This window comes from Camelus ferus, chromosome 21, assembly GCF_009834535.1.
Source record: "Camelus ferus isolate YT-003-E chromosome 21, BCGSAC_Cfer_1.0, whole genome shotgun sequence".
Lineage (NCBI taxonomy): Eukaryota > Metazoa > Chordata > Mammalia > Artiodactyla > Camelidae > Camelus > Camelus ferus.
In genome coordinates this window covers 2,147,138-2,164,805 of record NC_045716.1, presented here as the reverse complement: position 1 = coordinate 2,164,805, position 17,668 = coordinate 2,147,138, and the positions used below count along the sequence as shown (strand labels likewise).

Below are 17,668 nucleotides of genomic sequence, written 5' to 3'. Positions count from 1 at the left end.
CTCTAGGTTTTGATGATGCCAGCTCTCTTTCCTACTGGAAACTACTACTTTGTTTTCTTTAAATCAGACTGACCCTACGACTTTGCTAAATCAAAAAAATCTATATATATCATAGATTCTAGAACTAACAGAAATACCAGAAATTTGCACTGGGAGTAGAAAAGGGGAAAGAACTTTAAAACAAAATTTGGAAACTAAAAATATACTCTGAAAAAAAGCCTATTTTATCCCAGTAGGATGGCATTATCAGTCCCATATCTTTTTTTTATTATAAGAGGGGTACTTGTTTAAAAACCACAGAAAATGAAACAAAGCATAATAACAAATATGGAAAATTTAACCTATAAATTTTTACCTAAATAAAATATATTTATATAGATTTTTCCTTCTTGTCTTTTTTCCATACATATATTCATTTATTCACAATACCAATATATCATACCATAGATGCATATGGTTTTGAATCCTGATTTTTTTCATTGCATTTATATATCACATTTTCCCGTGCCTTCAAATATTTTTTCAAAGCCTAGTTTTCAATGGTTGTAGTAAGTACTCAGTAAATGTTTACTATTACTGCCACCACCACCACCACCACCACCACCACCACTGATACCACACAGGGTTTTCTGAGGATGAAATAAGATGTGTAAAATACCTGGCAGTGCCTGGCACACAGTGGGTTTTCAGCAAATTTATTCCCTTTTCTCTTACCCTTATTGCTTGTGTGCTTCGCTGACCAACATTACTACAAGTTCTTCTCAGCATCTTTACCTCATGTCTCACTAACATACAACAGTTCTAAATTTCAATTTATTATTTTTTTGTACACAGCCCGTCTCCAGTCGTCCTGTATTCTCTATTCAGTTGATGTCCTAAATATCCTTCCAGTCAACCAAATTAAATGTCTTTACTTTTCTGATGATATGCAGCTAAAACTTAAATGAACAAATAAAAAAAGTGTATTTCTTACCATGTCAGTAGTCATCACTTTTGCTACGATGTGTGTTATAGTCTTTCCAAAGTCTCTTTTTCCTTTCCTACGCCTCAGAATTCTTGGAAAAAATGGCCCATGAACTCTAAGGTTGAAAACATTATTTATGGTTAAATTAACATGAAAAAGACTCAACATATACTTAGAAAATAAAACTTGAAATAGGTTTCACTGTCTCTAAGCTTCTGGAGAGCAAAGAGCAATTTGAGAGCAATAGAATGACTGAAATCTTTAAGATAACTGAGTATTTAAACCTTTGTACTGTGAAATATTTTCATTTTAGTGAAAGTCTACATGCAACCTACTACAATCAATATGACAATTATCTCAACTTTTCAATATGGTAGAAAACTTTTTGATTGTACTTTCATAATCCATGGAATTGAGAGATGGGTTATGTCTGTGACACTGAGGTATAAGATGTTTTTGGGACAAGCCTAATTTTAGATACTATGTTTAATTAACAGATTTTTTTTTTGTTTCAAAGGATAAAGTCCCCATAGATACAGCTGGCTGCTGGCCTCCCAGCAGAATAACTCCAGCTTCTTTCTTCATTGTTTTCTGTTTACTGTTCAGCACTTTTAGTTAATTCCACTCATTCTCTTCTTTATGCTTCTCTTTACAGGTCCTGTTTCCTATCAATCATTTAAGTGTCATCAAACAAAGGAAAAAAATTGAGTGTAACTTTTACCATTACTGTCAGACAAAAGGGCCACTCCTTTTCCAACAGATGTAGATTTACCAGTAGTCTCCTCAGGTATAATCTTTTCGGTTCTCTGCAGCACTTTGACTACTGCTTGATGCTAATGGAATGCAGCATTAGTACCATTATTTTTCAGCTTATATTTCAATTATCGATATTTTTTGAAGCTTAACATTTCAGGAAGTTACTTTTAAAACTTTATCATGCCAATTATTAAATTTCGAATTCCAAGATATTAGCAATGTCCTCCAAAGCAAAAGTTTGATTTAGTATTTCAAAATCAAAGCCATTCAGCATTTTTACACCAATTTAAGCAAGTGGTTTTGATTTTGAGAAAGAAGAATATTCATGATTTTTCACCATATACCTAATTATTGGTTGTTCAAAAAGAAAAGCATCATGCATGCAGGAAACCCGGTAGTTTATGATACAATCCTAGTTTGAAAATTAAAGGACATTTATCAGAGATTTTTAAAAATTGTACCCTATTTTAAGTAAACCATTCTATAAGATTTCACAAATGTATACACCCATTTAACTCATAATAATCAATATACAAAACATTCCCATCACAGATAAGCTCCCCATGCATCTTTGCAGTCAGTCCTCCACACAAACTCCCAGAAATCCACTGACCTGCTCTCTGTCATAGATCTCCCTTTCTTGGAATTTTTAAAGAGAATTTTAAAGTGGAATATGCTATGTACTCTCGTGTCTGTCTTTTTTCAGTCAGGCTATTTTGGGATTCATCATGTTATTCTGTGTATCAGCAATTTCTTTATACTGCTGAGCACTATTTCATTACAGGATTCTTTACATACAAGATCCTGTTATTTGTAAATAGAGATAATTTCACCTTTTCCTTTCTGACTTGGAGGTATTTTATTTCCTTTTTCTTGACTATTGCTCTGGCTAGAACCTCTAGTACAATTTGAATAGAAGTGACAAGAGTGGACATCCTTGTCTTGTTTCTGGTCTTAGAGGGGGAAACATTCATTCTTTCACCAGTAAGTATGATGTTCGTTATAGGTTTTTCATAGATGGCCTAAAACAGGTTGAGAAAGATCACTTCTATTCTAAGATTTTGAGAATTTTTATCATGAGTGTTGAATTTTATCAAATGCTTTTTCTGTGACTATTGAAATGATAATGTGGCTTTATTGTGTATTACATTAATTTATTTTCATATGTTAAACCAATCTTGCATTCCTGGGATAAATCCCACTTGGTCATATCTGATTCTTTTTATATGTTGCTAGACTCAGTTTGTTAATGTATTATTGAGAATTTTGCATCTGTATGCAGAATATTTTCTGTAGTTTTCTTTTCTTGTGATGTCTTTCGATAGTTTTGGTATCAGGGTAACAACAGTAGCTTCATAAAATGAGTTGGGGAGGTGTTCCCTTCTCTTTCACTTTTTGGAAAAGTTTATAAAGAACTGGTATTCATTTTTCTTTAAACGTTTGGTAGAACTCACCAATGAAGACATCTGGTTCTTGGTTTTTGTGAGTAGTTTCTTGAATTTGTTAATCTAATCTCCTTAGTTGCTCTAGGTCCATTCAAATTCTCTGCTTTTGCCTGAGACGGTTTTGTGACCATAGGTAATTGATTTTAGGTTTTTGATCATAGGTTTAGGTTTTTGATCATAGGTTTAGGTTTTTGATCATAGATTTTAGGTTACTGATCATAGGTTTTTGATCATATGATATATGATCAACATCATATGATATATGATATATTGATCATAGGTTATTGATCATAGGTTTTTGATCTAGGTTATCTGTTGGCATATGATTGCTCACACGATTCCTTAATTCTTTTTATATCTGTCCGGTTTTCATATGGATATGTTTTCAACGTATTTGGGTAAATACCAACTAGGAGTACAATTGCTGGGTTGTATGGTTAGACTAAGTTTAGCTTTTAAGATACTACCCAAACTGTCTTCCAAAGAGGATGTACTATTTTGCATTTCCATAAACAATGAATGTATTCCTATTGCTCTACATCCTTGCCAGTAATTGGTATAGGCAGATTGTTTTTTTGGTTTTTTTTTTTTTTTTTTTTTTTGCTTTTTTAACCATTCTAATAGGTTGTAATTGATTCTTATTTTAATTTGTAATCCCCTAATGACAATCTTGACCATCTTTTTAAATGCTTATTTACCATCTATATATTTTCTTTGGTGAGGTGTCCAAATCCTTTTCCCATTTTTAACTGGGCTATTTGCTATCTGTGGATGCAATTTAAGAGATTTACATATATATTAGATACAAGTCTTTCATTAGATACTTTTGGCAAATATTTTCTCCAGATCCATGGCTTACTTTTCATTCTCTTAAGTGTCTTTCACAGAGTAGAACTTTTTCATCTCAATAAAATAATTTTATCATTTTTTTCTCTCATGGATCATACTTTTGGTGTTATATCTAAAAGCTCCTCATTGCCAAACCCAAGGTCACATAGGTTTTTCTCCTATTTTATTCTAGAAGCCATACAGTTTATTTTACAGTTAGGTATATGGGTCACTTCGAATTAATTTTGTGAAAGGTGTAAGGTCTGTATCTAGTTCATGTTTCTGCATATGAATACTCAATTATTCTAACACCATTTTTTGAAAAGAATATCCTTCATCCATTTCATTTCCTTTGTCAAAAATTGACAAAGACAAATATTATATGATATCACTTATATGTGGAATCTAAAAAAGTGACACAAGTGAACTTATTTATAAAACAGAAACAGACTCACAGACATAGAAAACAAATTTATGGTTACCAAAGGGGAAAGGAGGGGGTATAAATTAGGAGTTTGGGATTGACAGATACAAACTATTATATACAGAATAGATAAACAACAAGGTCCTACTGTATAGCACAGGGAACCATATTCAATAGCTTGTAATAACCTAAAATGAAAAAGAATTGAAAAAAATATATTTGTCTGTAGAACTGAATCATTATGCTGCAATCAGAAACCAACAAACATTATAAATCAACTATACTTCAATAAAAAATAAAGTGACTATTGATATAGTTGGATTAATATCTAGTATATTTGTAACATATTTCTATTTGTTATATTATTTTTCCCCTTCTTTTCTGCCTCTTCTAGTTTTAGATGAGCATTTTGTGATTCCATTTTATCTACCCTCTTAACACATTATTTGCCATGTCACTCAAATCTGGGTGACAACTGTGTTTCCTCAGGGACTCCCTCACCCAGATATGGGTGATGCTTTCCTTCATCCAATTATGCACAATTTATTCTGAATCTATTTCATGCAGAATAATGACATTCCAAGAAGAAATAAAACTGTAAAGAGGTTGAAAATTGAAAATAAAAAATTGTTTTTTAAAACAATTCTAATGATACTGGAAAAACAGATTAATTATAAGCACATACATTGTTAGTGCATCACACGGTGGTGAAATGTGAATTTGGGCCCCACAGGAAACCCACCCAATCCACAGTGGGTAATCAACATGTGAGCATATCAATTTAAAAAAAAATTAGTTTGCCATATAGATGGCAATATACATTTGTAACTAAGTCCATCTTCAAATAACACTATACTACTTCACATGTAGTACAGGTACCTTTTAACAGAGTATTTTCCCAATTCTCCCCTCCCATCCCTTCTGATATTACTGTCACTTATTTAACCAATCCATATACTATTATCACCTAATATCATAAGTACTATTATTTTAAATAGGTAGCTTTCAGACCAATTGAGAATAAGAAAGGATTTTATTTTCCCTTCTTTTATTTCTTCTCCAAAGCTCTCCTTTTGTATACATAGATCTGAGTTTCTGACCTTTAATAACTTTTCTTCTCCCTCAAGAACTTCCTTTAGCCTTTCTTGCAGGGCCAGTCTATTGGTGACAAATTTCCTTGGTTTTCTGGCTAAGAAAGCTATTTCCCCTTAACTTTTGAAGCATAATTTCACTGGATATAGAATTCTCAGATGATGGTCTTCTTTTAACATGTGAGTATTTCATTCCACTCTCATCTTGTTTTCATGGTGTCTTATAAGAAATCTGTTGTATTTCTCACTCTTGTCACCTATCGGTAAGGTTGCCCCCCTAACCCCTTGGCTTTTTTCAAGATTTTTTCTTTATCTGTGGTTTTCTTCAGTTTGAATATGATATTGCCTAATTTATACATTTTTTGGTATTTATTTATCCTCTTTGGTGTTCTCTAAGCCTCCTGGATTGGTGGTTTGGTGTCTGCATTTAATTGGGGGTAATTTTCACCACTATTTTTTTTTTCTGCTGTATTTGCTCCCTTCTCTTCTGGTATTCCAATTACACAGATGCTACATTCTTTGAAACTGTTCCACAGTTGTTGGATGTTCTGGTTTTTTTTTTTCTTTCATTCTTTTTTCTCTTTACATTTCAGTTTGAGACAATTCTACTGATATATCTTCAAGCTCTCTGATTCCTTCCTCACTTGTGTCCCATTTATTAAGTCTTTCAAAGGTATTCTTCATTTCTATTTACAATGTTTTTGATTTTTAGCATTATCTTTTTTTGAAGATTTATTTAATTTTTTTTGGAAAATTTTACTAAGTGACTATTTTATATTATTTTTGTGAGCTTTTGGGGGGAGGGAATCAATTAGATTTATGTATTTATTTATTTACTGGAGGCACTGGGGATTGAACCCAGGACCTCATGCATGCTAGGCACACACTCTACCGTTGAGCTATACCCTCCCCCATCTTTTAATTCATTCTTAGTTTCCATCTTCTGCCTACATCTGCTCTTCCATGTTGTGTACTTTTTTTTCCACTAAAGCCTTTAACATATTAATCAGTTATTTTAAATTTCCTTTCTGATTAATTTCAAAGTCATACCTGAGTCTGTTTCATATGCTTGCCTTCCCTCTTAGTTTTTTCTTGCCTTTTAGCATATCTTACAGTTTTTTGTTGAAAGCCAGGCATGATGTATTGGCTAATAGGAAGTAAGGTAGATAGGCTTTTAGTGTGAGGTTTTATATTAATCTGACCAGGAGATAGCCTGTGTTTGTTTGGTGTAGCTTTCGGTTTCAGAGGCTTCACATTCCAGTAGTTTCCATATTTCTGTATCCTCTATATCTTTGGGCCTCCTTTAAAACTCTTTTGTAGAAGATTTTGTGTCTTGCAGCTCTTTTCACTATAATCCAGTTATTATACTGGAGCCCTGTCGCTATCATTTTAAGGTTCCGCAGAGAGGAAGTGTTCTGTACTCTTATGATTAAGTATCAGTCTTTTAGTGAGTCTATGTCCCTGGACACAATCTTCACAAGTGTTTCTTAATCCCCTCTTCCTCCAGATAGGCAGGCTAGAGTGGGGCAGAGTTAGGGAAATGCCCTTCCTCTAGGTGGGAAAAAGCTCTGGTAAAAGTTTTTTCCCCAGGGGAGCAGATCTTTGTTATGGAGCATGCTCTGGGTATATTTCAAAATGCTTACTTTTCTCTTCACCTTGCCAGAGTCACAATGGGATCTTTCTTGGCTATTTACCTGAGAACCTAGTAAGATTCCCAGAGGTAAAAATACACAAAGGTATGGGGTCTCCCTAAGAACAGCGGCCCTCCAGGAGTTTCTCACTCTCAAAATAGTCAACATTCAGCCTCCAGCAATCTATCAAAATTACCATTTAAATGTCCTTACAATTTATGGCTCTGGTGGGTTCTGTTCAAGGTAAAAAGTTCTTAGCTGTGACTCTGAATTTACCTCTCTCTCCAGATTTCAGGGTGGCAGTTTGCCCTGTGATCTCAGTTCTATAATGGGTCCAATAAAGTAATTTTCAGTTTGTTCAGCTTTTTTCTTGTAAGGATAGGAGTGATGACTCATAAGACCTTTGCAAGTCAGAGCAGAATCTGGAAATCCTTGGTTCTGTTTTATAGTTTTAATTTCTCTGTTGAGATTCTCTGTATACTTATGAACAGTACATTTTCCTTTAACTCTTTGAACATACTTATAATAGCTGCTTTGAAGTTTTCATCTGACAAATGTAACACCTGGCCCACTCAAAATCAGATTCTATTACCTCACCTTTTTCCTCAGTATGGATCTAATTTTCCAGTTTCTTTGCATGTCTATTAATTTTTGGTTGAACACTGGAGATTCTGGATAATTCTATCCAAAGAGAATCTTTGGATCCTAGTAACTCTGGACTGTGTTACGTTCTTCTAAGGATTGTTAGTCTTGCATTCTAGCAGGCAGTTAGCTTGCCTAGCTTCAAAATGCAAAATGTTTCCCTAGAGGTATGCAGCAGCTGACATCTCTGCTCAGTTCTCTCAACTTCCATGCTTCAACATCATGATGCCTTATTTAGCAAAGTTCCCAGATTTCTCTCCTCTGTCATTGCTAGCATAGTTTAGCGGGCAGCCAAGGAGCTAAGCAGAGTTTATGCTCAAATTTGAGGTCTCACCCTTTCTGCAGTTCTCCCACTTTCAGAATATCCTAACTAAATTTCCAGCTGCCCTGACAGCCTGAACTCTGTCCTCTGACACCTTGAAACAGTTACTGCGTTCTTTGCTGCCAGATCTGAGAACTGATGACCATTAGACAAGAAAGCCACAAGTTCCCATTTCTTACCCATTCCAAGGATAAATATATTTTAAGGATAAACTTTTCTGGTTGCTGCCTGCTTTTGGTCATTTAGTAGTACCTTCAAATAGATGGAGACTTTTAATGTTTTGTCCTGATTTCATAATTGTTATCTATGGAAGGGTTTGACCAATTAACCACCACCCCATAATGAGATTTTCTGTGACTGTAACTTTTAAGATGACAGAACTCTGTGTTGCCTTATACCATTAGAATCTAAAGTCAAGTGATGATAAGAACTTGTATTAAAGTTCAGGTTTTTTTTTGAATCTGGATTTCTAGATAAGTGGATTTCAAAAATCTTATCTATACTGATTTCCCAAAGTAATCCTAAGGTTTTATCACACAGGAATCCAAATAACAATGAAACATCAAAAACAGGCACTAGAATGAGACTGTTAGTGATTTTTTTAAAAGGTCAAACTGGAAAGAAAATACAAAAAGATTTAGGCTAATAAGTAATAGTTAGACTAATAAAATATGGCTCAGAATTCCTAAGGCAAAGAATGAGTAAAGGTGGAACACAAGGAAGGAGTTTAACAATTAAGTATGAAATAGTTGTTAAGTCCTTTGGCTGCACTCAAGATTTTCCATTAATTTTGGGAACATGAGCAAGACTTCTTGTTTCCTCTCAACTTAAAATAAAGACAGAAATATAAACTTTACTGCACAGTAATGTAAATAAGTATTTTAATACAGTTGGAAGTATTCTGGAGAATGACGCTGTTTAAATCTGCATTGTTTTATCATCAAAAACAACTCATTAACTTATTTTGGTTAGAAAAGAAGAAATTATGACACACCCAATTTAGTCAACTCTCTATCTACTTTGCATATTATATGTGGAGAAGGTCTAACTACTCTTTTCCTATGTTCTGGCCAAAGTCAAGAAGGAGAAGAAGGAGAAAAAGAAGAGAAAAGAAGGAAGATTAGGAGGAAGCATAAGGAGGAAAAGGAGGAGGAGGAGAAAAGAAGGTAAAGAAAAAAGGTAAGGAAAAAACTAGATTTATGAAAATTTTTCTCTTTTTTTTTCTTTTTCAAATCTTGGTATGAGATTTTTTTCATCAAAAAAATCCAAAGCAATGATTTCAGTGAATTCAGCTAATATAAAAATAATTTTCCAATGTTGGTAGCTGCACTTTGTGTTTATCTAAGAAACTGGACATCTACTTTAATAATCTATTTCAATCAGGGTAACATATATGACAAGGTAAGTGATACAATAAAAGAATGACCATATAATCTTTTTGTTTCCATTTAAAATAGAGCAAGTTATTACCGGAGACGTAAATCTTCCCACATTTTCAATAATCCACAGAGCATTACTATCTCATAGTATTTTTTCCAGCATTCAACAGCCTCTGCTGCAGATGGATCTTCTTTAATATTACTCTGATACTCAACGAGCTCAACACGCTTGTTTTTATACTTCTCCAAAGTTTTTTTGAAACGTTGTGCAATAGGACCAGGTATTGTTCCATCTTGTATATCACACCACCTGAAAAGTAACAGTACAGTTACAATGTCTATCTTATATAATGTGATGAATAAGTTTTTAGCTATACTTACAAATTAATTCTTTCTTCAATCAAAGCAGCGTAATTCTCACAACTTTCTTCATCATCCCAGTCCCTCCAAAGAAAGTCATAAAAAAACCTATGATAAATCAAATTGAGGTGAAAGTGATCAAAATCAGCCAGCAGCAGGTTCAGAATTAAAAAGACATTCTGATGTCACAAATCTTTATATGAATCTTAATTGCTAAGAAAAATATTTTAAAATGATCTTTCAGTGAACTAATATTAAAAGTAAAACTTTAAAAAATAAATCTGGATTCTATTTTAGGTTATTACAGATAGGATGTTTCTTGAAGTGGGATTGTAAAATTCAAGTTCCAAATTTCATAGATTGTGGCTATGATTTTGTTTACCAAAGAAATAATACTTGAGATATAATTGTATTGTATATTGTTGAGGGAGCATTGTAAAAATAAAAACATGCCCCCAAATATTCTTTACTATATTCATGGATAACTTCTCTCAAATGATATCAATTTGTAATGGGGATGATGGTATCTAGTATCTGTAATGACTTTAAATGTGAAAAATGAATTCTAATATATTTAAGAAGCTTAATATGAACAGAATTTAGTGTTACATATTTCCAGAACTTTTAAAACTCAATTTCGTAACATATAATACCAAAAATTGCAAACTTCATTGCCCATATATAATATTTCTGCAAGAGAAAATGTTTCAAGTAAGAGTTACAAATAAATTCATTAAAAACAGATGAATTCAGCAATAAAATTAAATCAAATAAAGTGCCTATATGAATAAAACTTATATTAAATTAACTTTTTGAATGTGAGAACTTTAAGAAGTAAGAAGCTCTAATACCTTACAACTTCCAAGGCCAAAGCAATATCATGTAAATCAGAATCTTGTCCTTCAACAGGGTACACTTCCAAGAGAGGCACATTATGTTCTAGCTCTTCCAAAATCTCATTGACCAAATTCCTTGGAATATTTGCAATGTTAGAAGAAAAGGGCTCAGCAATAGAAACAGTAACATTGAAACAAGATGATGAGCTTGGGCATGGTTTACAAGTCACCTAAGATAAATGTTATAAAATTTGTAATTACATGTGAAAGTAAACCACAAGGATTCTATCTCATATATGGGCCACTTAACAAAATTTCTTCTTTTAAGTTTTTATGACTTCTCTAACCATCAATATACATAATAATAATTAGATCAATGTTAAAAAAATGTCAATACAACTTTTCAAGCCCTACTTCTTAAATAACATTAGTTTTAACACCTTTATTGTGGTAATATTCCTATATAGTAAACTACACATATTTTAGATGTACAATTTGATGAATTTTGATAGACTAAATTACATTAGTTTTTAAGGTTCATGAGAGGAATTGCCTAAGTTTGAGTTTCCAGATTTTTGGATTTTATAAAACAGTAGTATTACAAAAATTTTTTGACTAATTTTGCCATGAAAGTATGTTTTTAAAAATCCTACTATTTATATTACATTATTTGTAAAAGAAGGAGTAATCAAATACCAAAAAAAGTAGAAAGAACATAATCAAAGAGTAAAGTCCTGAAATTGAATAAATTTAGCTTCATAAACAACACACTATATTGTTTACTTGTCTCATTTCACCAAAATATAGTGATAACCTCCAGCATGTCTGAAAACCAGTGCCTGAGAACCAGAGTTGACAGTAGCTTTAAAAATTAATAACTTATAACTGAAAGTTTGTACCCTTTTACCAATTTTTGTTAATTTTTAATTTTGTGTTAATATTTAGTATAAGTTATTAATTTTTCTGAGGACCTAATAAATAACATAGCGACTATAGTTGATAATATTATATTGTATATTTGAAACTTCCCAAGAGAGAACTTAAATGTTTTCACTAAAAAAGAGAGGGTAAATATGTGAGGTGATAGACGTGTTAGTTAATTTAATGGGAGGAAATCCTTTCACAATGTGTATTTATATCAAATCATCACATTATACACCTTATCTTTCAACTTTTTCAATTATATCACAAAGCTGAAAAAACAAACACTTCCAATAATCAATTTTGAAATTTATTAAGTACACATCCAGTAAAATTATTTTTAGGTAGAATTTATTTACCTAACACTACTTATAGCAGCTTTATTCATGACTGCCAAAACTTGGAAACAACTAGTAAGTCCTTCATTGAAGAATGGATAACAAACTGTGGTACACCCAGACAATGGAATATTATTCAGTGCTAAAAAGGAATGAGCCATCAAGCCATGAACAGACATGGAGGAACCTTAAATACACGTTACTAAGTGAAAGAAACCAATCTGAAAAGGTTGTATACCATGTGATCCCAACTATGTGACATCCTTGAAAAGGGAAAACTTTTTTCCTACTCTTATACTTAACTGGTAGCATAGAATTCTAAGTTAGAATATCACTTTTCTTGAAAATGTATTTTCTTAGCCTTTTAAAGTTACTGTTGAGATGTCAAATGCTATTCTGCCTCTTGACCATTTACATGAACCTACTGTTTCTCTAATATTCCTCGACTTTCTCTTTGGCCTTCATATTCTCAAATTTCACTCTGTGCTAACAATCAGTGGGACCTTTCAATCTGGAAATTCATATCCTTTTGCTCTGGGAAACTTTCATGATTTGACAATTTGTTTTCCCCTGTTATTCTTGTTTTCTCCTCTTCCTACTTCTCTCACTCTCCTCCTCTCCTCCCCTCATGTTCTCTCTCTGGAACATTTATTTGGATGTTGGACTTGATCCCCTAATTACTCTCCTCTCTTTTCATTTCTTAGGCCTTCAGTGCTACTTTATGAGAGATTTACTCAACTTTATCTTCTAGTGCTTCTAATCCTTCTAAAACTAAAGTTTTTCACTTCTGCTATCATATTTTTAATTTCCAAAAGCTCTCTTCCTTTCTTGGAATTTTCCCATCATATCGGTTCCAGTTCTTGTTTCATGAATGCTTTGTCCTTTCTGAGAATACAGTTTTATATATGTGTGTATTTATCTTCTCCTTATCATGTTTCTTCCAAATGTCTTTTCTGCTATTTTAACCACCCTTTTGATATTAGAGTTTCCTCAAATGTCTGGTGACCATTGGCTGTCTGCTCATATTTAAGAGTGGAGCACTATAAAAGTAACTGGAAGGTCTGTGTGTATGAGTGGAACACGTCTACTCTGGATTCACTGTAGGATGTTTTCCATGGGAACTTCACATATTGGTACTTTGGGTCTTTTCTTTTGAACTGACCAGAGAAAAATCTTCCAACTCTCATGCCCAGAGGGATATATCTTAGCTGCTTCTATTCTAGAAGCAGAACTGGAGTAGAAGGCAAAAGGATCCTAACATTCAGTACCAGTAGACTGTCACTGTCACTTATTCCCTTCTTTCTAGTGGGATACTCCCATCCTTAACCATACCTCTCAAGCTAGCTTCTTAAATCTGTAGATTTGTCTTTTGCCAAGTTTGGGGAATTTCAGCCATTACTTCCCTCTTTTTTTTTTTTTTTTTTCCCAGCCCAACCTTTTTTCCTTTCTTCTAAGACTCTGAAGACATGAACGTTAGGTCTTTTGTTATAGTCCAACGTGTCCCTGAGGCTCTGTTCATTTTTTTTTTTCAGTCTATTTTCTCTAGGAGGTTCAGTGAGGTCATTTGTTATTCCATCTTCAAGTCCAGTTTCCTTTTTCTTCACTCTTCTGTTGAGTGCAGCCACTGAGTTCCTTATTTCAGTTATTATATTTTTTTAGTTCTAAAACTTTGGTTTTTATGTCTTTCATTTATTTGCAGAGATTTTCTATTTCCTTGCAAAGACCTGTTTTTTCATTTTTCTAGCATGTGTTCGTAATTGCTCACTGATGCATTTTTACAATGCCTGCTTTAAAATCCTTGTCAGATAATTCTAACATCTGTGTCATCTCAGTGTTGGTATGTATTGTTTTATTTCATTCAAGTTGAGATCTTCCTGAGTCTTAGGAGTGATTGAGAAGTAATAACAAGTGATTTTCTATTGAAACCTGGACATTTTGAGTATTATGAGTCGTGATCTTATTTAAATCTTTTATCATTCTTCTTCTGACACCAGTCTGGCATGGAAAAGAGGTTACCACATCGTTACTGCCAGATGGGGATGGAAGTCCAGATTCTCCACTCAGCCTCTGACACTGAGGGGTAAAGTGTCTGCTCATTATGCTATTCAGGGGTGGGGGCTCAGATTCTCCACTAGGCCTCCACTGACACCGCCCTGGCAGAGAGACAGAGGGAGCACCTTATTACTGCCCATCACATTGTCTCCACTGACATCCTGGGGTGGTGGTGAAAGTACTGATTCTCCACTAGGTCTGTTCTGACACCACCCCTGCAGAGAGTGGACAGAGTCCAGGCTTCCCGTGTAGTCTACACCGTGGGGGGCAGGGAAAGTTCCTTATCACCCAGCCCCCAATCTTCTGCCCACTAGGTTTCCTCTAGCATCACTCTGGCAGCAGGGCTAGTGCGCCTTATTACAGCTTGGCAAGGTTGGAAGTCTAGGCTCTTCTCTTGGTCTTTTCTTGAAGGATGGAAGTGAGAGGCAGCAGTTTTTTTCTGTGGTGTTTGGCTACCCTTTTCCTGACTTTGACTAGAGAAAGCAGGCTTTTGGAGGGACTTCTCTTTTTTTTTTTTTTTCCTACACCTGTTGTTGTTTCCAGATTTCCCGCTCCTCTGGTACCCAGTTTAGGATATATGAAGCGACGCCTAGGGAACTCATCATCGTGTCATTCCCTAAGTCACAAGGTCCCTGGCCTATCTGCCTTCTCTCCAACTTTCAGATCTTATAGTTGTTTATATGTATAATCCAGAGTTTTTAGTTGTACTTGATAAGAAAGAAAGGGAAAAGTATGTCTACTCCCATCTTTCTGGAAACAGAAGTCCCTGTTTCTTAAATAGCTTTCAAGCAATTCTTCTTGAATTTAAGCTCCCTCTTCAACCCAACCCAAGTTGTAAGTATAGTCAATTCTTAAGCCTTTGGGGTTTTACAGTGTAAATGAAGCTGCTTTTTTTTTTTTTTTTTTTTTTGGCTTTCCCTTCTGCAAACTTAGAATTCACTTTCTTAGCTCTACCAAGTCAGCTGTCATTTATTTATATGTTTTACACCTTCTAAATTGTGTTGCTACTGTCTCCTTTTCCATCTCTTGTCCTTGGGCAACCTTTAAAAAATTCCTTTGTTGTCATTTTGGTGGAGGACTCTGGGGATGATACAAGAGAAGATACCACAAGTTGTCAGACAGGAAAAAAGAAGTATCATCAAAAAATCAATATTACTGGATTCTTAACCAACAACACTGGAAGCCTGAAGACAGTAGAATAGTATTTTACAAATTCTGGGCATGAAATCAAACCTAGAATTCTTGTACTCAGTCAATTTATCAAATAAATATGAAGATTCCATAAAAATATTTTCAAGTATACAAGATCACAATAATTTTATCTACTTTGTGCCCTTACCCATGAAGCTATTAGGATAAGATCCTTGGCCAAAATGAGAGAATAAACTAAGAAAAAAAAGAAGACAGGAATTTTGGGAAATAAGTTATTTACACAAGAGAACGATGAAAAGAATTTTTAGAATGATGATAGAAGGAGACCCCAAAAGCTATCCAGTAGGTCTAGAGATCACCAATCCAGATTGTAGATCAGAAGGATGCAAGAGATACCCTCTTTAAGAAGACAAAACTGATAGTTATGTTTGAACATGCTGAAGATTTACATAATTAAGGAAGAGTTTGGGGATAAATTAGTGAGAAAACTAAACACAATGTAAAAACAAGGTTATTAACTCAAGGAAATTTCTTCCTAATGTTCAGGAAAGAAAAATTAGCCATAGTATACTAAACGCTTTATCTGTGAGGTGAATACTATCTATCTATGAAGGTAAAGACTGAGTATCTGATCAAATAAAAATTATTTTATAGGTATTTTGGGAACATGAGCATGTGAAAAATATGAGTATAAGGTGGAACAGGGAATGGTAGTGGCAATGGTACATAAAAGTGTTACCCATTTTTCATAGTGGAAGCTATATGTAAAACCTAAAATAGAGACATTAAAGAGCAATATAAGCATGATACTTGGAGATGGAGAATTAATACTATAATAACTGATTGAAATTCGTTGCATCTGGAAAATACAAGAAATGGCAGCAGAGGGTGTAGAGAGATTGGGTAACCACATCATTTTGTAACAAAAATTATAATTCTGACTCTATAAACTGCGCATGTTTAACTCTGACAAAACTAAGAAAACATTTAACAACGAATGGACAGGCAGAAGGTAAGCAAACTGAGACATTTAATGTAACTATTTGGGGGCCTCTACAGTGAAACAAAGGAGAGAGACAGGATAGCAGCCGGAGGGAAGAGAAGGTCCCAAGCAGTCTAAAATGTGAATTTAAATGCCTTCCCATTTGTTCAGAAAGCAAAGTTATAGAACAGGCTTTACAACCAGGGAGTCTATTACTAGAGTTTCAAAGGGACTAGTTCCTCTTTAGAACCATGATATAGTAGAATCCGGTAAATAGCCAGTTTCCAGAATCCACCGAGAATTCCCTTAAATATCTGCAAATTAAACATTAAAGCCTGATCAAGGGATATAAACAAAATACTAAAGCATATTGCCCAAAAAGTGAGGATGAGTATGTACAAAAAAGCTTACTGATGGTGACTAGACATGCTTTTGTACAAAATTTTAAAAAATCAAACATAATGCTATCACCAAAAATAACCACTGTTAATCTTTTGCTCTTTATCTTCCAGTTTTATTCCTATGAACTTTAGCTGGATCACATTGTATATCTAGTTTTGCATCTTCTGTTTTATTTAACATACACAGTGAAAATGTTCCAAATGATTTTTTGTTGTAAGTTTTATAACTACATGATATCCTATCTTAGATATATCATCATTTATTTGACCAGTATCTTATTATTAAACTTTCATGGTGTTCCCAGTCTTTAGTTTTATAAATATCACAGTGATCACCTTAAACACATAAATCTTTTCATACATTTCTGATTTCTATAGAACGAATTTCTAGAAATAAAGTGAACTTTTAAATTTTTATCTATTTTTCTGTGCAGTGGGACCTACTTACTTGTTTTTATTATTTTAATTTTTTCCAGCTTTACTGAGAAATAACTTACAATGAGTAAACTATTTTAAAGTTCTTAATATATTTTGCCAAATTGCTTTCTACAGAGCTCATAAAAGTTTCCTTAATATCCGGCCCACTTTGTAACCAAGATTAAGGATATGCCCTTCCAATCAACTATAATACTTCCAAAATTTTAAAAATTTGTTTATTGCTTGTATGGATCTGTAGTAGGCAGAATAATGGCTCCCAGATGGTCCCCTAATACTTAGAACCTGTGAATATATTACTTTATAAGGCAAAAGGGACTCTGCAGATATAATTAAGGTTAAGGAGTTGAGATGGGAAAGTCATCCTGGATTACCCAGCTCGACCCATTCTAATCATGAATCTTTTTAAATGGAAGCATCTTTCTAGACTGCAGAGAACCACAGAGATACAGTGCAAGAAGGACTTTGAAAATGGAGAAAGGGAACCATAAGTCATGGAATGCAGGCAGCTTCTATAGGCTGGAAAAGGCAAGGAAACATTCTTACCTAGAGCCTCCAGAAAGGAATACAGCCCTGCCTACATATTGATTTTAGCCCAGATAATCTCATGTAAGATTTCTTTCCTATAGAACTGTGAAATGATAAACTTGTATTAAGCCACCAAATATGTGGTAGTTTGTTACAGCAGAAATAGAAAACTAATACAGCA

At 33.8% G+C, this 17,668-nt stretch overlaps 1 protein-coding gene across 12 annotated transcripts in view; it reads right to left on the bottom strand.

The window, feature by feature from the left end:
• Positions 1-17,668, bottom strand: part of SHCBP1L (SHC binding and spindle associated 1 like) — a 52,741-nt gene that overhangs the window by 19,191 nt on the left and 15,882 nt on the right. For all 12 annotated transcript variants that reach the window (XR_004313820.1, XR_004313821.1, XR_004313824.1 and 9 more), the window contains 4 exons: positions 10,694-10,908; positions 9,864-9,950; positions 9,574-9,792; positions 974-1,079 (listed from right to left, as the gene is read on the bottom strand). Coding sequence is in view for 5 of the 12 variants with exons in the window: in XM_032463571.1 (XP_032319462.1) it covers positions 974-1,079; positions 9,574-9,792; positions 9,864-9,950; positions 10,694-10,908 (627 nt within the window). In the remaining 7 variants the exon portion in view is untranslated. The remainder of the gene's footprint in view (positions 1-973; positions 1,080-9,573; positions 9,793-9,863; positions 9,951-10,693; positions 10,909-17,668) is intronic.